At 44.0% G+C, this 19,476-nt stretch overlaps 1 protein-coding gene across 5 annotated transcripts in view; it reads left to right on the plus strand.

Annotated features, from left to right (window-relative positions):
- Positions 1–395: 395 nt before the first annotated feature.
- Positions 396–19,476, plus strand: part of MYO5A (myosin VA) — a 181,533-nt gene continuing 162,452 nt past the window's right edge. For all 5 annotated transcript variants that reach the window (XM_088451054.1, XM_088451073.1, XM_088451082.1 and 2 more), the window contains exon 1: positions 396–730. In XM_088451054.1, coding sequence (XP_088307180.1) covers positions 704–730 — 27 coding nt within the window. In that variant the 5' untranslated portion in view covers positions 396–703. The remainder of the gene's footprint in view (positions 731–19,476) is intronic.

A 19,476-nucleotide genomic window follows, 5' to 3' on the forward strand; every position in this document is an offset into this window, starting at 1 on the left:
GTGGCACAATGCGTGCTGCTATAATACATCTCCCCCACACAGCCTGTAAAGTAACAGTTAGGAGCTGATTAGTTGGTACTTTATCTTTGTTCACTTCATCTCTCTCCAAGGCTTAGTACATAGACCCCAAAGCATGTACTGTACATGATGTTAGCAGCATTGCTGCGCACCAATGCGAGTAGGAAATGAAGATAAATAAGTGGCACCAAATGGTTGTGCTGTATCTGATACAGTGTATGATGACCAGCCAAGTATAGAAGGGGTTACCAGTCTTGTCATCCCATGTACCATAATCTTTCATGTGCTCCCTGTCGCCCCCTGCTGGCGGTGATACCTGACTGATGCTGTGACAGGAGGAGATGCTCTAGTTGCTGCTGCCGCCGAGGGGAGGCAGAGTCAGCCAGACAATCCTCCGATGAAGTGACGGCGGCAGGAATCACAGCAGCAGCAGCAGCAGCAGCAGCCTCCCCTCCAGCCACACTTCTGCTCATACCCACAATGCACAGAGACGGACACCAAAATAGAAAACTGTCCAGGTAACATGGCGATTCTCACTGCCCGGCGCCGCTGACAGCACCGCCCGGTGCACGGATCGCACCTGGATTAGCAGCTGGACGCGGCTATCGCCACTGCCGGAGCGCGGGATTAGGCGCGGTAACCGGGGAAAGATTTATGTAGATCAGCGGCGGGAGGGAGCATCAGCATGGCAGCATCAGAGCTGTACACAAAGGTGAGCGATCCTCCCCCCACCCCGGCGTGCTGCTGCCCAGTCCCACCCGCTGCGGGCTCACTGCACAGGGTGCTAGCCCCAGGCATGTCTCACTAGGGCTGGGTCTATGGGCTGGCTGCATGGCAATGAATGAAACCATCCCCTCCTATTGTTGTGAAGCAGCAGCTGCTGCCTAATTTCGCATCCAGTGCTGTCCTTCCCCTGTCCAGGCCACGCAGCATCCATGGTCTACATTGTACTGATGCAATATACGTTTCTGCACCTCTTTATGAGGGTCTGGCTCAATCTGTTGCTGATACTGGGTTTAATTTGCAGTGTTGGGTCTTCTATGACCTAAATGTATGTACTATAGCAAGCACAGAGAGCCACAGAATGAGTCAGGGGGTTACTGTGTATCCTGGGATGAAGGATATCTGTGCTGGTAATTTTGACATTGGGCAACCATTTAACCAGTTTGTCCTTGACAGTAGCTTATGTTCAGCAAATCTATCTCTGGAGCTCCTGTGTTGGGCTAGGAGGATATGTGAGGAAGGGCCACTCCGTAGTTACATGGATGGCAGTAACGTTTGGCTCTTAAATATGATATAAAGAACAATTTTATGCAACTGTCTTCATGGGGTTTTATTTTAATGCTTGTGAGATTCAGAATGTATTGGCCGAGTACAGAGGCCACTGCAGATGCAGGTTTCCCTAGCCAGCAGGCCTTAGGTATTTTATTAGGCCAGTCAAGGCCATTAACATGTTGCTGGTCTGTGTTCATTTTTTATTTTTTTTGCCTGAGCTGTGCTGATGTGATCTGTCTGTGCATATAGTGCCTACAGAGTGTGCAGGGGGGAGAAAGCTTGAATTGGGGTAAACAAGCAACTGATTCAAGGAGGGATAATCTAGGCTGACACTAGTTTACGAAAATACTCAATTGACCATTCAGAGTCAGGGGTTATAGGTAATTAGGCATGAAGAGACCAATTTCTATTTCATATCTAATATTCACCCATGGGTTCTGCAGGCCCATGGACTAAATCCCAATCTTCCTGCCCTTACCTAGGGAGATGAATAGAGGGCAAGGAAATGTGTTACATGACAGCAGTTTTATGTACTATTTTCTAAAAGAAACTACTTCCAAATGATAGTTGCATAACTGATTGTAAACAGATAACGTACTTCTTTCTTTAAACAAAGGGTGATGTGTCCAGTCTATGTTGCGTGACTGTCAATGTGGTGCAAGTGTCACAGCTGACTGTTGCCAGTAGCTGTATGTCTTGGTTCACAGTTACGTTATTATAGCATATACTGGGCACAATATTGTGAAAATTTCCCATAAGTCTTAACTTCACTCCATTAAGAACAACTTTCTGGGATTACTAGCAGCGCCTTAAGGCCCCCATACATCAGCGACTGATTGCCGCAAAGTTGTGATCCTGTAACCCGGCATTGCAGGATCGCTGAAATCCAAAATGTTAAATTTCACAGATATGCCGAACACAATAAAAAAAAATAATCGTGATTGGCAGATCGGTGACATTTAACATGTAGAATTTCAACGATACTGCGATGGATCGCCGAACATCGATGGCCCGCCGATTGGCTGATCCGATCGCAACATCATGGCGATCCATCGCAGATGTATGGGGACCTTTACCTTTGCTGTTCAATTAAGTTGAGTGAGAATAGGTGGCACTTTTTCAACTGCGTGCTTATATTAATTGCTGGCAAAGTTAAGGTAAACCGAAGCCCTGGGCATCCAAATGTGTTGATACGAGTTAATGCTTATAGCTACATTTATGGTTTAATCCTTTGCCATTTTTCGGTAGTGCAATTATTTTTGATATATTAAGAAAACAAGGCTTGAACCACTTAACGGGCAGTTTTTTTCCCGTCAAAACTGCGCAAAAATTGTCGTTTAAAAAAACAAATGTAATTAAATTAAAAAAAAAAAATTTAACATAGCACCCCACATCAAACATAGCTCCCCCAGTCAAAAGATCTCATGCAATAGTAACCCCACCCTCCTAGTTATAATAGGTACCTGTAGCAGAGGCCCCACCCTGACCCCAGGGACAATGGGTGTCCTATTTATCCCCTCCCCATGTGTCTCTATCTATCTATCTATCTATCTATCTATCTATCTATCTATCTATCTATCTATCTATGTTAAAAAACATTTTTATAGATACCCCCAGCCAAAAAAATATTTTAATGGCTTACATAACCCTCCATCCCCCATGACTTAGCCCCGCCACCCTCACACCCCACATTTGCAGAGCGCTGATCATCAGTCCCCTCTGCTGCAGCTGATCTCTGCACACGCAGAGATCAGCATTGTGATGCTCAGAGGAGAACCTCCTTGCACTTTTACTATCGGCGCATGCACCCCAGAGTGCCATTCGCATGGCGTTCTGGGACCCGGTTCTGGCAGTGATGTTGCAGACCACCTCATCACTTCTGGGGGGCCCAAGGAGAGAGAGGAGGCCCGTTCTTGTGAGGAATGGATTTCCTCTGCTAAAGCCAGGGGACAGGACGGACTGGCATGGTCGCATTACTTGCCAGATGAAGAACTTCTGGCTCCGGTTGCACTACATGCGACCAGGCCAGTTAAGTGGTTAACTGGCAAGTTTTTTTCTTCAAATACCACTCAGAAATTGTTAGGCTTTTTAATAAAAATTTTTATTGAATTAGGTCAAGAACATCTATTTAAAATTTCTAACCCTCGCTTCAACCTAGCCTAACCCTAACCCTCCTTCGCATGGTATGCCGGACATCGGGCTCCCGGCGTAGGGATAATTATAGGCTCGGGATTTAGAGCCTATCATTAGTCCCCTGTCGGGATTTCACAGTCGGGAAGCCGGTGGTCGGCATTTCGACTGTCGGCTTCCTGACTGCATACCCTGGGGGGGTGGGGTGTTCATTTACATTTACCCGGCAGCTGCTCCTCTCTGCCTAATCAGCAGTGATCGGTAGCAGGGCAGACACTGCGGGTGGTAGCAAGGATGCAGAGGGGCCTGTGCATTTCTGGCTGGTCTCATAGTTTGCAACCATGTTGGATAACACGCAGCGTGCCGTGGTAGCAAAAGATGTTAAAAAAGATGGCAAGTGGTTCAAGTATTTGGCACTTTCTCTTGTTGGTACATAATAGATATTGTTGTTTTTTATAACCTCATATACACACATAAAAATCAGAAAGGGTATATCACGTTGTAGTGACTTTAAATTGATCAGATGACACCCCGTGACACTGCACACATATCTCCTTAGGGGTGAAACAACAACCCTCCTTCCAATGTAAAGAAGTCAAGATTCCCTAGTTTCCAATAAGAAGGAATGATCTATAACTTATCTCTTTAAAGCAGGGATGGGGAACCTCAGGCCTGGGGGCCGTATAATCATTTGGTCTGGCCCTCTGAGCTTTTTTCTGCTAGCCTCATCTGGCTAACAGGGTGCCTAGGATGGCATCCTGCAGACAGAATCTATGCAGCTTTGCCACCTGGAGCATCCTTAGGACACTTCAGACGGCCACAACGCTGCCCTTACAGCTCCCCGGAGAATCCTCAGGATGCTTCGGGCATTGCTGCAATCATCAGCGATTGTGGCCCTGCCCCGTGTGACATCACATGGAGGGGGCGTGGTCTGCATCAGGCCCACAAATAAGGTTATAGATATCAAAATGGCCCTCGGCAGAAAAAAGGTTCCCCACCCCTGCTTTAAAGAAAAACTCTTTTGGGTGTATGCTTACACAATATGATGGTAAAACAAAGCATACACCAAAAAAGGTGTAAGCACAGTTTACGTTATTTAATATTTTTTTTTAAATAAATCTCTCAATAAGAAACTTTTGGTATAGCGGTGCCTAGAAAAAAAATTCTTATACTCTAGGGTGCCATCATTTATGACATCACTGGTTTAGGCTATATATTTCCAGCACAATATATTTGTTTCACTTTTTACTTTATATTTTTGATATGTTGTTGAACTATGAGGTAATCTTTACAGGGGCATACATATGAGACAATATCTTATATATCGTTCATGTGTATGGAACAAACGACCAACGATGCTCACTCCCATTGGACGATATCGTCAAGAATTGCATGCTCAGAGATGTGGCAGGATGACTTCACTGAAAGATATCTTTCGGTGTGTACATCCAATATTGTTTGTCCTGCACTACAGAAAGCTCAAGGGAAATCTTTCACCAATATCATTCATACAGCACATCGTCCCGTGTGTATGCACCTTTACAGCACATTTTCTTGGTAGGTGGTTGGATAGCTCTGTGAGCTGAGGTAATTGTAATTGTAATATGTAAATGGAATTGCCCCAATAAGATATTTTTTTTTTTTATTCATTTAAGCTTTGAGCGATAAAAGGAAATGTTTACAGAAGAGCATTTCAGTTTTTTTTTTGCTTTCTTCTCAGTATATACAAGCACGGTGGGCCTGATTCAGAGTTGGGAATAGAGTAAGAATTAGCAAGTAACTGTGTGCCTGGACAAGCCATTTTGCAATGCAAGGGGTGTAAATACATACATTATTTTTGCATCCAGGGTAAATACTGGCTGCTTTTGCATGTAGCCCACAAACGGGCGCTGAGAGAAGGGGGAGCGGGTACTAATTGCCCGGGCCCAGGCTTGCTGGAGGAGCTCAGCAGGGGCCTGGGTCTGACACCGCCACCCTCCTCCCTCTGCGCCCAGCACATGCTGCTGTGTGCTGGGCTGCAAAGGGAAACTGCTTGATAGCAGCAGCAGTCTCCTCTGCCTGTGAGGGGAAGCGATCATCCTGATTGCGCCCCCCCACCTCACCCCCGGTTTTGCACTGGGCCGAAGGGCTCACAGCGCCCCCCACCACACTGAGTGATGCTCCAACTACTTATTTTTTTTTCCCTGAAGAGGGCATGACCATGCCTCCCCCAATTAAACCACGCCCCTTCACCCAGAGCAGCTCTTAGTGGCCCTGCCCAAAAATGCTGGACAGATTTATTTGTACACTGCAATTTATATTTCAGTTTGGACACTGCCCCTCCCAAATCTAAATCTCTGCAGATTTTACATCTGCTCCACCTGCTGTGCAGCATGGTTTTACCAAGATGCACAGTTACTTGCTCTATCTTACTATATTCCTAAATCTGAATCAGGCCCTGTATGAGTATATGGCAAACCGGCAGGTGCATATGTTCTTTGCAAAGTACATTGGCCTGAAATACCTCACAAAGTCACAGCTCAGTGATGTCACTAGCTTTCATGAATTCGTAAGGGTCAATTCCATTAGGAGCAAGTTTGCTTAAGCGAGTTTGTTTCATGAAACTCACATACGTTTTGTGAATGTGCACACTTCAGATATGCGAGAATCTATTAGAAATGCTAATTTACCGTAGTTGCGGAGAGCTTGCACAACTCTTATACAAAAAGTGCCCTGGGAGAAGTGCATGAAAACGTGGGGAAACCATCCTGGATCACACTAAAGCGTGAACTGAGTTAGCGGGACTGTTAGTGGCCTTAAGGAAAGTACTGGAGGTTCTTAAATGGTATCAGATGTCTGGTTTGTGCACTTTTAATGGTGAAAAAATAATAGAATGTTTTGCGTGCCCCCTTCTGGGAGTCTATACGAATAGGTGACCGACGGAGCAATTCAATTGCTTCTCCGTTCGTTCACCCATCAGTATTTAATGTGCCTAAAACCATCGAAGGCTAGCCGCCCAAAACGGCTAAACCCATCTAAAGAAGTGGTTAGGGCGGCTGAACAACGGACTTTGCACACATTTCTTCTCGCACTTCAGGAGGCTGAGAGAAGAAATGTGTCTCCCCCCCCCCCCCCCCCCCCCACGTGGCTTTAGGTGTCGTAACGGAGCAACAATTGAATTGCTCTGTCGGGTGCATAATCCTATAGACATCCAGTGGGGGGGCGCCTAAAACAATTGAATTGCCCCATAAGTGTTTTTTCAGCAAATTAGTACAAGTTTGTAAAAAGTTGGAGTAAACACTTTTACCTCTCATCTGCAAGTTCAAAAACACCTCTGCAACCAATACAACACCTCCATGTACCTGTCCCACATCATTTAACCCATTATTTAGCTTTTTAGAATAAGTCACCTGAAAACTGAAATGTCTTTATTGGCCAAATTATGCTATTTAACCCTCCATGTGCATGATTATTCATTGGGAGAGATGTACCAGAGGTTGTGCACTGTCCCGACATTGTTACCTTAACAAAGTGTTTCCCAAACTGGGTGCCTCGGGGCACTTGTAGGGATACCATGCGTTGATGGTCCGGGACCAAATCAAGTTATTTATGGTCAGTGTACGACTAATAGGCCAATCCAGGACTAGTGGCGGACAAACATAAAATATGAGGAGAAACAGAAGCACAACACTTTCCACCAACACATAACTGACCCTAAGGATGACATAGAAGAACAATTTACTTTTTTTTTTCAGAATTTTTCCTAGGGGTGCCTTGAAAAAAATTCTGATACATTAGGGCGCTGTGATTCAAAAAAAAATTAAAAAAAGTGCATTTCCTCAGAAAAATCAATGCAAGTTTGGAATTGAATTGTAAATGTAGTTTGCCGTGAGAATGGCTCACAGGACCCAACTTGCACCTAATTCAAATTACACTTAGTATTGAGGCAGGCTACAAAATGGCTGTTTCCAGAGTGTGTTCAGCGACATTTACGCTTTATGACTCGTACACACTTACACTGATAGTTTATTTGATAGATTTCTGTGTAAACATCAAGGGGCTGATGTATCAATGGGTAATTAACAAAAAATGTGAAAAAAGCTGTTTAACCGCATTTCCTTTGCAATATTTAAGTACAGCAACACGAGCATCCACATGTATTAAAGCAGTTACCATAGAGAAGTTCACATTTCTCTATGGTCTCTCCATGTAATGATATCACCGTTGTCATACAGCAGTAATGCAGCACCTCTTACTAAAAAACACCGTAAGCTTTCTTCTGTGGTTTATCCTTTTTTTTTTTTTTTTCATATATCAGGATTACCTATCGGTATGTGTAGGGAGCCCAGCGGTGACCGTCTTCTGTGCAGGCAGACGTCTGTTCATTGTCAATAAAGTTATTGAAATACTTTTATTCATCTTAGGATCCTCAGGCGCTACTTTACTTGCATGATCTATGGTGGTTTAATACATCTACCCCCATGTATCAATGCTGAAACGTAGGTGATATCGCAAATATTCTTACGTTATCTTTATAGCATTATATCGCTGGAGCCATTTAGTACAATGGTTTGTGCGATATTATTAAAATGTATCAAACACCGAGGCCCCAGATCTTCTGCAACATACACTGCGCATGATCAGTGTATGTGCAGTGGTCATGTGACAAGGAGGATTACGTTAACAGCTGCGGTAAAGAAAGTCACCAGGACATCCGTTTTCGCAACGACTGTTCCGGCTGAAGATTTCTAATACATACTGACTAAAAATAATTTCTTTGCTATTTGCGTCGATAAGTGATTCTACTTTATGTACAGGGCCGTATAGAGAGCCCGGGTGTGGCCTAATTGTGGGGGGCGTGGCCATGCCCCCTCGACCAAAAATATAAAAATAAATCACTTATGCAGCGCCGGGCCCCTCTAGCAAGCCCAGGCCCGGGTAAACTGTACCCGCTCTCGGCGCCCATGTTTATGTAGTGACTTGGGGTGCAGATTTACCAACAATCGGACGTTTAGTCCATAATCACACTGTGATAATTGCAAGATGACCATGGGAGTTGCAAGTAAACCTTGTGAGATCCTTTGTAGTTGTCTGTAAAAAAATAAGTACCCCTCCCCAAGCCTCCGCATACCAATGTCATCTTCTGTTGTCTTTACAGTTTATGTTGTTGCTGTTGGAAAGTAGTAACTACTATAAATTGAGGGAATACCTTCTATTACAGGAGTTGTTTGAACAGTTTACAATACATAATAGCAGAAAGTGGTTTTACTGGCTTTTACAGAAATGTTATCTGGCCCTTGCCCAAACTTCATTTATTTATACATTGCATAACTATGACCATGGCAATTGTGTTTGCATTGACACTACATGCAGTAAATGTGAATTAGACTGCCATCAGTTTGTCAGTACAAAAGGCAGCACATAAATTGTGTGGGAAGCTTCTTCTATTGTCAGGCTTCCAGTGGCACTCCAGCTGTTGCTGACATACAGTTCTTAGAATCCTGAATCAGCTATTGATGTATTGTTAAATATTAATGGCCTATAAAACCAAAACACAAATATATATGTAAAGAATCTTGTAATAAATGTATATGGTAAATTTCTGATCAGAGTTGTTCTGCTCGCCTCCCCAGGAAGCAAGCACTATCAGCCGCCAGTGAAAAAAATTGAATCGCCCCCAAAGTGTCAACACTAAAAAATAAATTGCTGCACCTCTCAGAGAGGGGAATTCAATTGTTTTGCCGGCGGCTGTTTTTCTAAGACGCCCGACGGAGCAATTCAATTGTTGCTCCGTCAGGGCGTGATAGCCGCCAGCGCCGGCATTTCTGCTCGCGCCCTCAGGAGGGTGCGAGCAGAAATGTCTGAGAAACCTCCTGGTTAGGGCGCGCTAACCGCAGTTAGCGCGCCCTAACCAGAACTTTAGAGGGGTTTAGCCATTTTACACGGCTATACCCAGAGGCGAAGAGTGTGATAGTTAATGAGCGCCCAGAACAATTGAATCGCCCCCAGTTAGTGGAAGACCCAAGTGCAGTATAGAAGCTTAAATTTACTCAGGGCAAGGATGTAAAACTTCCTAGAGGTGGAAATATCCTTTAAGGACCCATGCTCACCGGCATACTTTCACTCTGCTAATGATCTGTTGTGTTTAGTCTCTTTGTATGCGGGTGAGTTTAGTTTTGATCAATTTTCCATCAGATAATGGATGATAAACTGGGTTGGATGCACATGTACAAGAGAAACAGATCATTGTTTGAGAGAAATGATGCTTGTGTGTATGTATTTAACCTTCTCTACTTCATTGCAAGTGGCGAAGTACGGTACTTAGACTGGTTACACATTAGACGGTATGTCGCCCGATCCGGTGGATCGGGCCGACATATCGTCGGCATTGGTAATTCTGTACGCACTATGCCGGACCATGCACATGCCCGCAGGGTCCTTCATCATATTGACAGATTTGCCAAACATGCAGCTCAATCTGTCAATGTGATGAACGACCCATGCGTTTGGATGCAGCTGGTGAACAACAGTGTGCGGTCACCAGATCGAGCGGTGTGTACGGACTGCACCATATGTCGTCCGTCACATCATGGTTTGGCTGGGTGCACAGATCGTCTTATGTGTACCCAGCTTAAGAGTCTCCAGATAAACATTTTCTATTTCTGTTATTTAGCCTGTACAAGGCCATACATTTATTTGAAATGTTGAGCATTGAGTTAATGTACTATTCACCTATGTGGACATCTTTTATTTTCCACTTCAATGAGTTGTCTACGATTAACTTTGATTGGATGCTGGAACTTTCACTTGTGAACTTGTATTTAAGATTAAATGGAAATCGCACAAAGTTCAACTTTGTGCGATTCAGAGTTGTATGCATATCAGCTGCTTGCTGCTGAGTGGGTGTAACTGAGCATTTGCACATAGGCTAAGTGTTCTGAGGGTAACAGAGATCGCACACAGAGATCCATCTGAAATCATATGCATTGCTAGCACCTGTCATAGGGTGGAATCGGTACCAGGAGGGAGATGCCGGCTGTCAGTATCCCGCTGGTTGGAATCCCGACAGAGGAACGGTGAGTACTGTTCCCCTGTCCTATTTACACCCTAACCCTCCTATTTTGTACCCTCATACTAACCCTCCCCAACCCTGTTCCCTAACCCTCCTGGTAAGTGCCTAACCCTAACCTCCCCCGCCTGCAGCCTAACCCTAAGTCCCCCTGGGGTGCCTAAACCCCCCCCCCTCCCCGTGGTTGATACTTACCTTGCCCCGGTCTCCTTGGAATTGGGATGCCAGCTGCCGAGATTCCGACGTCGGCATCCCCAGTCATGTCGGGATTCCGACACCGGGATTTTGGCAGTAGGCATCCCGATCGTAGGGATATTAACCGTATCCCCATAGGATTGGTGCAGATGCGTGATGACATGATAACAACTGCTTCCACAAGCGGAAAATGAGGCAGTACAGCCGCATATTATCATCCAACTCTGAAGACAGGCAAAAATCCATGTGCAAAGATCGCAATGCGGCTGGTTTGTGCGTATCTCTGAAAATGGCCCAACTTGTGCCTGAATCGTTTCTGTGAAAACGCATCTCCCATTTTTCAGCCGATTGCGGATGCATCTAAATTGCAAAACACATGCACTACACGATGTCTCTGAACCTGCAAGTAGTTATGTGTGTGCTGCTTGCTGTGCGAACAGAGGGCCTGATTCTGCACTCCTACTCGCAGACCCATTCTGCACATGTGCAGAATGGGTCTGGCGCCTATGCAGATTCCCAGACATCGGGAATCTGCATTCAGCACTGCACGAGCATGCACTGCTGAATCAGGCCAAGAGACCAGTATGAAGCAGACGTTTGTGGGTGGCAACTGGCTGGCGAGTGTTAATCCGCATAGATTGGCTATTTCTGATAGTAATGTCGTGGGCGTGCATGAACAACTCAGAGCGTTTCTGACTAGTGCATACAGATATGGGACACCTGTTTCAAATGGATCTGTCTCACCTAGCACGAGGCTGGTGCAAGTGCTGATACTACTGATGACAGCTGAACAGTGGGTGGGATTGGCTTGAACTTTCAGGCGCACGGATTTGCAACTAAGTTGGGCCGATTAATGCATTACCATAATGCAACTCACAATCAGGCCCTATTTGTGAAATTAATGGGTGAAATCAGCATAATCATTTTTGGATGAACATTTTAGACTAACTGGCTTATTAACGTTCCCTCAAACTTTGTGATTGACCTAAACTGATGGTCTTTCCTTCCCTTTTCCCTCCCCAGCATTCAATCAATTTTTTTTTTTTTTTAAATCTGGCTTTATCGAGATACCTTAGTGTGAGCATTCAGAGATGCCTGGGGACTAAGGGCTAGATCCAATTTAAGGCAGCCCGAACTCACACAAAAGTGCTCACAGCCCCATAGGGCTCCGAGCAAAACTGTGCAAATTCGGACTCAGAGCTGGCTGCGGGGGCTGTGAGATGAGGTGCCGTTGCTGGCATTATAACATCGTGGCAACGGTAACTCGCACTCTTCTTGGCTAATTGAATTGACCTCCATAGAGTGTGGACTGAATAATATTTTTGTTTTATTATTTTTTATTATTATTTTTGTTAATTTCAATGCTTCCTAGACACGCTTACCTTCGAACAGGCATGCCAAGCTCAATATACCAACCGGGCCGAATATTCAAGGTCTAAGAGTGTGTGGGCTGCAAGAAAAGAAAAATGTCTTGTATGCAATTTTGAAAGGGTTATTATTATTAAAAAACAATGCAGTGCCCCCTGTAATAGTGCCCCCTGTATTAGAGCCCCTTATGCAATGCCACGCCACTGTAGTTGTGCCCATTATGCAGTGCCCCCTGTATAAAAGCCCCTTATGCAATGCCGCCTTTATAAGCGCCCCTTATGCAATGGCCCCTGTATTAGAGCCCCTTACGCAGTGCCCCCAGTAGTGTCCAATATGCAGTGCCCCTGATGCAATGCTTCCTGTATTAGAGCCCCTTATACAGTGCCCCTTATGCAGCGCCCCCAGTAATGCCTTATATGCATTGCCCCCAGTAGTGCCCGTTGTTCAATGCCCCGTGTATTAGAGCCCCTTACACAGTACCCCCAGTAGTGCCCATTATGCAGTGCCTCTAGCAGTGTCCCTTATGTTGTGACCCCAGTAATGCCCCTAGTAGTGCCCCCTGTAATGCCCCTTATGCTGTGCCCCCTCCCAGTATAGAACAGGCCGCACTCCTCTGTGCAGTACTTACCTCTCTTCACGCTGGGCACCGCTCCCGTGTAGACGCTGCTGCTGACTGAATCTAGCTAGATCCAGCAGGGCAGGCTTCTCTCATAGTGGGTGACGTCATGACGTCACCTGCGAACTGCACCACCGGGAACGCTGGCCTCTAAAGTGATCAGAGGTTACTTTAGTCTCTGATCGCTTCAGAGACCAGCATTCCCAGTTTTAAATAGAATAAACGCATATATTATGCGGCCCAGTTACCCCTGCCACGATCGGAGCTGAGCTCCGATCGCGGCAGGGGTGGCTGGGCCGCATAATATATGTATAATATATGTATATGGTGACTGGGCCGCATAATATATGTAATATATGTATTTGGCCGCATAACATGTTTATTTGTTTGTATTAGGGGGCATTGTCTACCTGAGGGTAAACCCATTCTTCTTGTTACTGACCCCATGTAGCACATACCGAGAAGGTGCATCTACCATTACCTGACAAGAAGAGCAGAATTGTCTATTTCACTACAGGGAGAAGCTTTAATCAATTGAAACTGGACTAGATGGATAATTCAGTTTGCCGGGATACGTGGTGTATAATGAATGTGGTACAGGATTGAGTGCAGTCTCAATTGTTATAATGCAATATTGAAGTGTTACATATCAAATTAATCATTGCACCCTTGTGAAGTGGTTAGTCGCATCCGATTGTTACTAAGAGACACTTTCAGGAAAACACTACATGAAAAGCACGCTCAAGTCACATTGGACCTGGTGTGCCAAGAAAGACTGTTTGGCGCAAGTGCAGCAATAGTGTATAGAGGACACATCTGTATATGTATCTTTGTGTCTATGGAGTAGTCTGAAGATTTGATATCTGCAGACACTGAATAAGCAAGAATGAGTTACTCTATCACTTTACTCATACAGTAACTTGTTGAGCTGTTGAAGGTTTGGCATCGTAGCGTCTACCTAACAATGATTCTACACAAGATCAGACCTGTTGGAATGGTGTAAGACAGTGATGTTATAGCTGGAGGTGCTGCAGTACATCCAGCATGACAAAGAAAAAGGTGTTATCGGCATAATATATTTTAGTAATGTAGCTGTATGAATAAAGTCTTTCTATAACTTTTTAACCTGCTGTTCTGGCTTCTATCTTGAGACCAGGCATAGTTATTGGTATATTTATGTTTTTTTGAGTACAGAGTGCTGCTAATATTTTCACTTGGGAAGTACTTAGCTCATGAGTTCAATTCCTGATCATGGCACCTATATATGTGTGTGGAGATTGTATGTTCTCCCAAGTTTACGTGGTTTTCCTCCAGGTGTTCCGGGTTATTTCTCACACTCCAAAAACATACTGATAGGTTAATTGATTCTGACAAAATGTACCCTAATGTGTATGGGGATGTAGTTTATATTTTGGCTGGGAGGATGCTGGCGCTTAGAATGTCGGTGCCGGAATCTGGACAGCAGTTAGAATCCCGGCAGTAAGTACTGGGTTTACAGGGAGGGATAGGGTTAGGCACTGGGGGGAGGGTTAGGCACTAGAGGGAGGGTTAGGTTTAGGCTGCGGGGAGGGTTAGAATACTTACCGACAGGTGTTGGTATCCTAACCCTGTTGGGATCCTGAGCGCCGGAATCCCATACCCAACCCTGTGTATGATATGTGTGTGCTTGTATGATAGTGAATATAGACTGTAGCTCAAATGCTATGAATGTCATGTACATTATTTTTGTACAAAACTGTGTATATAAATAAATGGTAATAACTGTCATAAAGGAGAATTTTGGGGATAGTGGTCTGTGTATACACCCTTCTTCCTTTAATGCTCCGTAAGAGTACATACATAAGTGCATGTATTCCAATGTCACAGTGCCAGACCATGTAGTGTCTGCAGTTGTCTCCTCCAGTGAATCTGTCACCTGTCAATCAATCCCAGCATAGTAAAGCTGCATACATACACACACAACGATTTTTTTAATGAACGATTTTAGTAAACAATTTTTTCCCTTGAAAAAATTAACTAAAATCGTTTACTAAAGTTGTTCATTTACTAAATGTCATGAACTATTTTTATGAACTACAAACGATTTTTGCATATTCCCTTAATGAAAATCGTTGAATTGACAAGTCTGACTGAACTACAAACTACAAACGACAAACTACAAACGTGAACGCGCATGAACGATAATCGTTCATCATTTGACTCAGAAAGTGAACGATATTTGCAAACGATTATCGTTAAACAATATCGTTTAACGATAATCATTAAAAAAATCGTTGTGTGTGTATGCAGCTTAAGAAATAGGCTGAGAATGTACTTTGAGGGAGCCCATAATTATGTAAAATATAGGACAGCGGTCTATAACAAGGATATTTTATGGTTCTGAATAGGACCATCCCACATATACATACGAATAAACCAAGGGTTCATATATGCTGATATCTACTTTTAGACATATACTTTGTGTCACGTACAGTAGTTGGAAGATTCAGAGATGCCTGGTGTCATATAGGGGGATGTAGTTATAATACAGTCAGGATGCAGGTGACGGGATTCTGAGTGCCGGCATCCCGTACCCAACCCCATAGAGGACCAGTCAGATATGGCTTATGGCTCAGCTGCAGTTTGAAAAAAATTCCCTCATCTGGAAATGACGAGGAGTGCAGGTATCTATCCTGGAGGGAAAATATATCAGAACCATACTTTTTATGATTCCTATTTGAGAATATAGCCAGTTAAATGAGCCACGTGACCTCTATTGCTCAATACAAGTCTCCTACCGAAGATACTGTATATGAAGAGAACATATCTTCCTAAGGATTCCATATAGCATAATTATGCTTACTATGCATGTGTGAAAAACCATAACTTTAATGGACATGGGGGGAAATGTATAATTAATCGTAAATAAATTGCATCGCCCCATCTTTTCACCTGCATGATACAAGCATGTTTTTAGCCTTTATGAAGGATTAACTTGTTGATGGGACAGCTCTTCAGATATAGAGCTGTCTTAGCGATGCACTGACTTCCAGATTTATGATTCAAGAATTGTGCATGCGTGGCCATTGACATGAAAAGCCCAGGAATTTATTGGAGTAGAAGCCTATAGGCTATAGCTAATGCCATCTGTCAACGTTAGCTAGCGAGCACGTTTGCTGCATGCAGGCACATCACTGCATAAGCAAACATGGGGGTTTCCTGTTGCCTGGAAACCCCCCTCCACTACCTGGCCTATACTAAAGACCATCTATACTGTTAATTATTAATACTATATTACATACACTATTGAGTGTATAAGGAGACCAATGTGTACATACATGTCAAGGGCTGGTGCTAGTATCTTCTGCTGCTCCAGTGCTCCACAGAGCAGGGGATTTGGATTGTGGAATGGTGCCCACATCCGGGAAAATGGTCGCGGCGTTTTCTGTAAAGCTACTCCGTGGGACATCGGAGAGGTAAGTATAAAATAAAAAGTATGGGTGCAGGGTGTGCACCCATTATAAATACGCCCCCTGCAATAACATGTTCTGTGCTAATTATACCCTCTTTATGGACGGGCCACAATCACTCTGAAATCAGGCATTTGGAATCCCTCCTATAGAAATCTTTAATTTGCCCCTGCACAGCCCCATAAAATCCTATGGGGGACTGCTGTGCAGTGAGACTTGTATTATGTATGTGATGCATGATTTACCGCATTTTTCACTTTGATACAACTCTTCCATCATATTGAATCTCTGTAATGTTCCAGAAGAGCGATATTCTAGTTGTAGAACATTTTATTAGTAGTGTATTTGGCCAGAAAGGGGAGGGGTGGGCTAGAAGACGGCATGTGTTAGAAACTATCAGTTTGCTACTAACTGTCCTTCTTCCAGCTTTCCCCCAGGCAGCAGATAACAGGAAAGTTATGCAAGTTTGAGGTTTCTCTTCCTGTTTTATTTTTAGATTTCTCTAAATCATATTATCGCCATTTGGTGTGGCCAAGGTATATCAATGTCTGTTTTATAGGGCAATAGTTATACATTATACAAATGACTGATTATGTTAATAGACCTGTTAATAAAGTGATAGGGCTATAATTTGTAATGCGCCCCTCATCTGCAGACACAAAAGGTGCCCATACATGCTGTAGTACCATGGCTGATAGTCAGCAGTTGGTCTGATATTAGAGTGTTTTGGAAAAAAATTATAGAAACACCTAATCGTGGTCCAACCAAAGTAACCAATGGGACGATGGCCATAGTCATCCTATACATATTATCTTCTTCCAACCACACTAAAAGTTTTCAATGAAGCTGGAAGTCAAAGGGGGTCAAACAAATGAACATGTAATCCCTTTGCGCTTACCTCCAGTCCAGCTCTGATGATTGTGATATTAGTTCTTTGTGGGAAATGCCTTTATTTCCTTCCACTAAATACATAGGGGGCAATTTAGTGTGATGTGTTGCTGAGCATCACAGTAATACTTGGATTAGTACATATACTCCACATATGGTACCTGCAACACCACTCATTTTCCTGTGCACCTCTATAGAGTGCTAGGAAAACTGGCAATGCTGCTGGTAGAGTTGTGTTGTGTTGTTCTGGAATCTTGCATCTAATGGAATCACCCCATAATGCTTAAATGCTAAGGATCATTTTTTATTTACAAAGGAGTCCATCTTGTCAGGACAGTGTGCTGTTGGGCAGAGATAGCCAGTAGACAGTAAGGGTTAAGTCAGGTTACTGACAATTCTGGGCCCGATTCACTATGGATCGCAATATTGTGTACACACGCAGTTCAAACCAAACCGCTGCAGTGCAAACTCGGCACTACATAAGGAAGCCCACTTTACCATAGGCACATCCGCAATACTTAGCAGAATAGCGAAACCATCAGTACAATCGAGCACCATCGCAGCCTCACGCACACTTGCACAAGCCCTGACCTTACTTAGAAATTGCTAACGGCCACGCACGCTAACAGACCTCAGGCTGCATTTGGCTTCGCAGTGAATAATTTATGCACGCACCTGAAATGGCGTGCGAATGCAGAGGCTCCTGCATTTCGCCGACCACCCCCCCCCGTCACAACTCACAAACGGCACTTCCTGTCAATCACTCTGCGATGGGTCTGCGTAGTCTCTACGATCGCAGTGGCCGGGTTCGCGCATTGTGATGCGTAAGCATGTGCAGCACGCAACAATCGGTTGATTGCATGCGTATTAGCAACTTTGATCCAAGCTGAATAAGGCCCTCTGTTTTCAAGCAAGGAGGTGAGTAATTATCAGGGCCTATATTACATTACGATGCCTAGCAGCTGGTTGAAATATTATGCAATACGTTTGTACTTCGTAAAAACACCCAGCTTGATACTGCTGCTAGATTCAATTAGCTCGCTTGATGTAAAAGAGCCTGATAAGACAGTAGAGGAGGGTACTCGGTTTGATTTATATCCATACGGATGTTACATTGCCTAGTGTGTATTGGACCAATATTGGTGTACATCTCTTAATCACTAAATATAAGACCTTATTTTATGGAGTGCTTAGGGTAAATTTACTAAAGTGAGAGTTTTTAGAAGTGAGTTTTAAAAGTGATGTTGCCCATAGCAACCAATCAGATTCTAACTATTATCTTCTAGAAGGTGCTAGTTAAATGATAAGTAGAATGTGATTGGTTGCTATGAGCAACATCACTTTTAAAACTCACTTCTAAAAACTCTCACTTTAGTAAATTTACCCACAAGTCTCCATTACCGTAGGGAATGCGTTATTACATTGAGAGCATATTAAAGAGACAGATGCATACAGTATATACATTTTCTGCTGTTTAATATATGTTATGACAACATGAAATTAACATGTTATGTTGGTGTGCTTTGGTAAGTGAGGTGCCCAATGCATAGTAGTGACTCTTTCCAAATTCTGGTCTGATCTAGCAGCATGTGACTTGAGTGAGTACAGAGGAGAGGGAGAGATGTTTGGGTAGGGCATTCATTATTATTTTATTTTTACTGAAACATTTGTGACATGAGGTTTGTGCATCCATAAAAAAATGCTCCTTTTGCATACCATAAATTTTAACTATTTTGCTAATCTTGTTATTATAGATGTGAAATCCCCACTTGCCTCCCCATGATTTGCAAAATGATCGGGATCAATCCCATATTCTAGATAATACATCCATTCGGGTGATGCTGCGGTTTTGTGTTGTTGCAGTGGCCATCCAATTGGATGCTTCACCCGAAATACATATTTGGGCAATGGTACAAGTCATGGCATCAAAGAGTTGTGCTTAAAACATTTCTACAACATACACTTTATTTTCCTGAAAATGAGCATGATAAAGTAAAGGTTTATGGGTAGATTTGCTACAACACCCCTTTTCCTCCTTTTAAGGAGTTTTAGTAACTTTATCGTCTAGAATGCCTGAGCGATGTGTACAGAGACCTGTGCTGTAAATATGTGATACTAGCTGGGATACCCGGGGTTGTCCGGGTTGGAGACTGGACCCTGAAGTACACCTGCATCCTTTGTTTGCATTGTCCTCGCGTATAACCACAATCCATTGATCCTGAGAAGGACTCCAATGGTTTGCTAACATGCATACAAACAGTGGCGTAACTACCGTGGGTGCAAGGGGTGCAACTGCTATGGTGTCCGAGCTGCATCTGTGGCCCGCTGCTCCCCCTGCACCCAGTCACGCACACAAGGTGAGCCGACCCAGTCAGGGTCGGAGGAGGGTCCGGGGGCCCCGGGTTTCAATGGTGTTGATCTGGTGCCGGCCCGGCAGCTGACTACAGCTGGTGCATCGGCATGCAGACATAGGGAGACAGCAACGCCGG

Source organism: Taudactylus pleione, unplaced genomic scaffold (genome assembly GCF_031769625.1).
Source record: "Taudactylus pleione unplaced genomic scaffold, aTauple2 ptg000022l, whole genome shotgun sequence".
Lineage (NCBI taxonomy): Eukaryota > Metazoa > Chordata > Amphibia > Anura > Myobatrachidae > Taudactylus > Taudactylus pleione.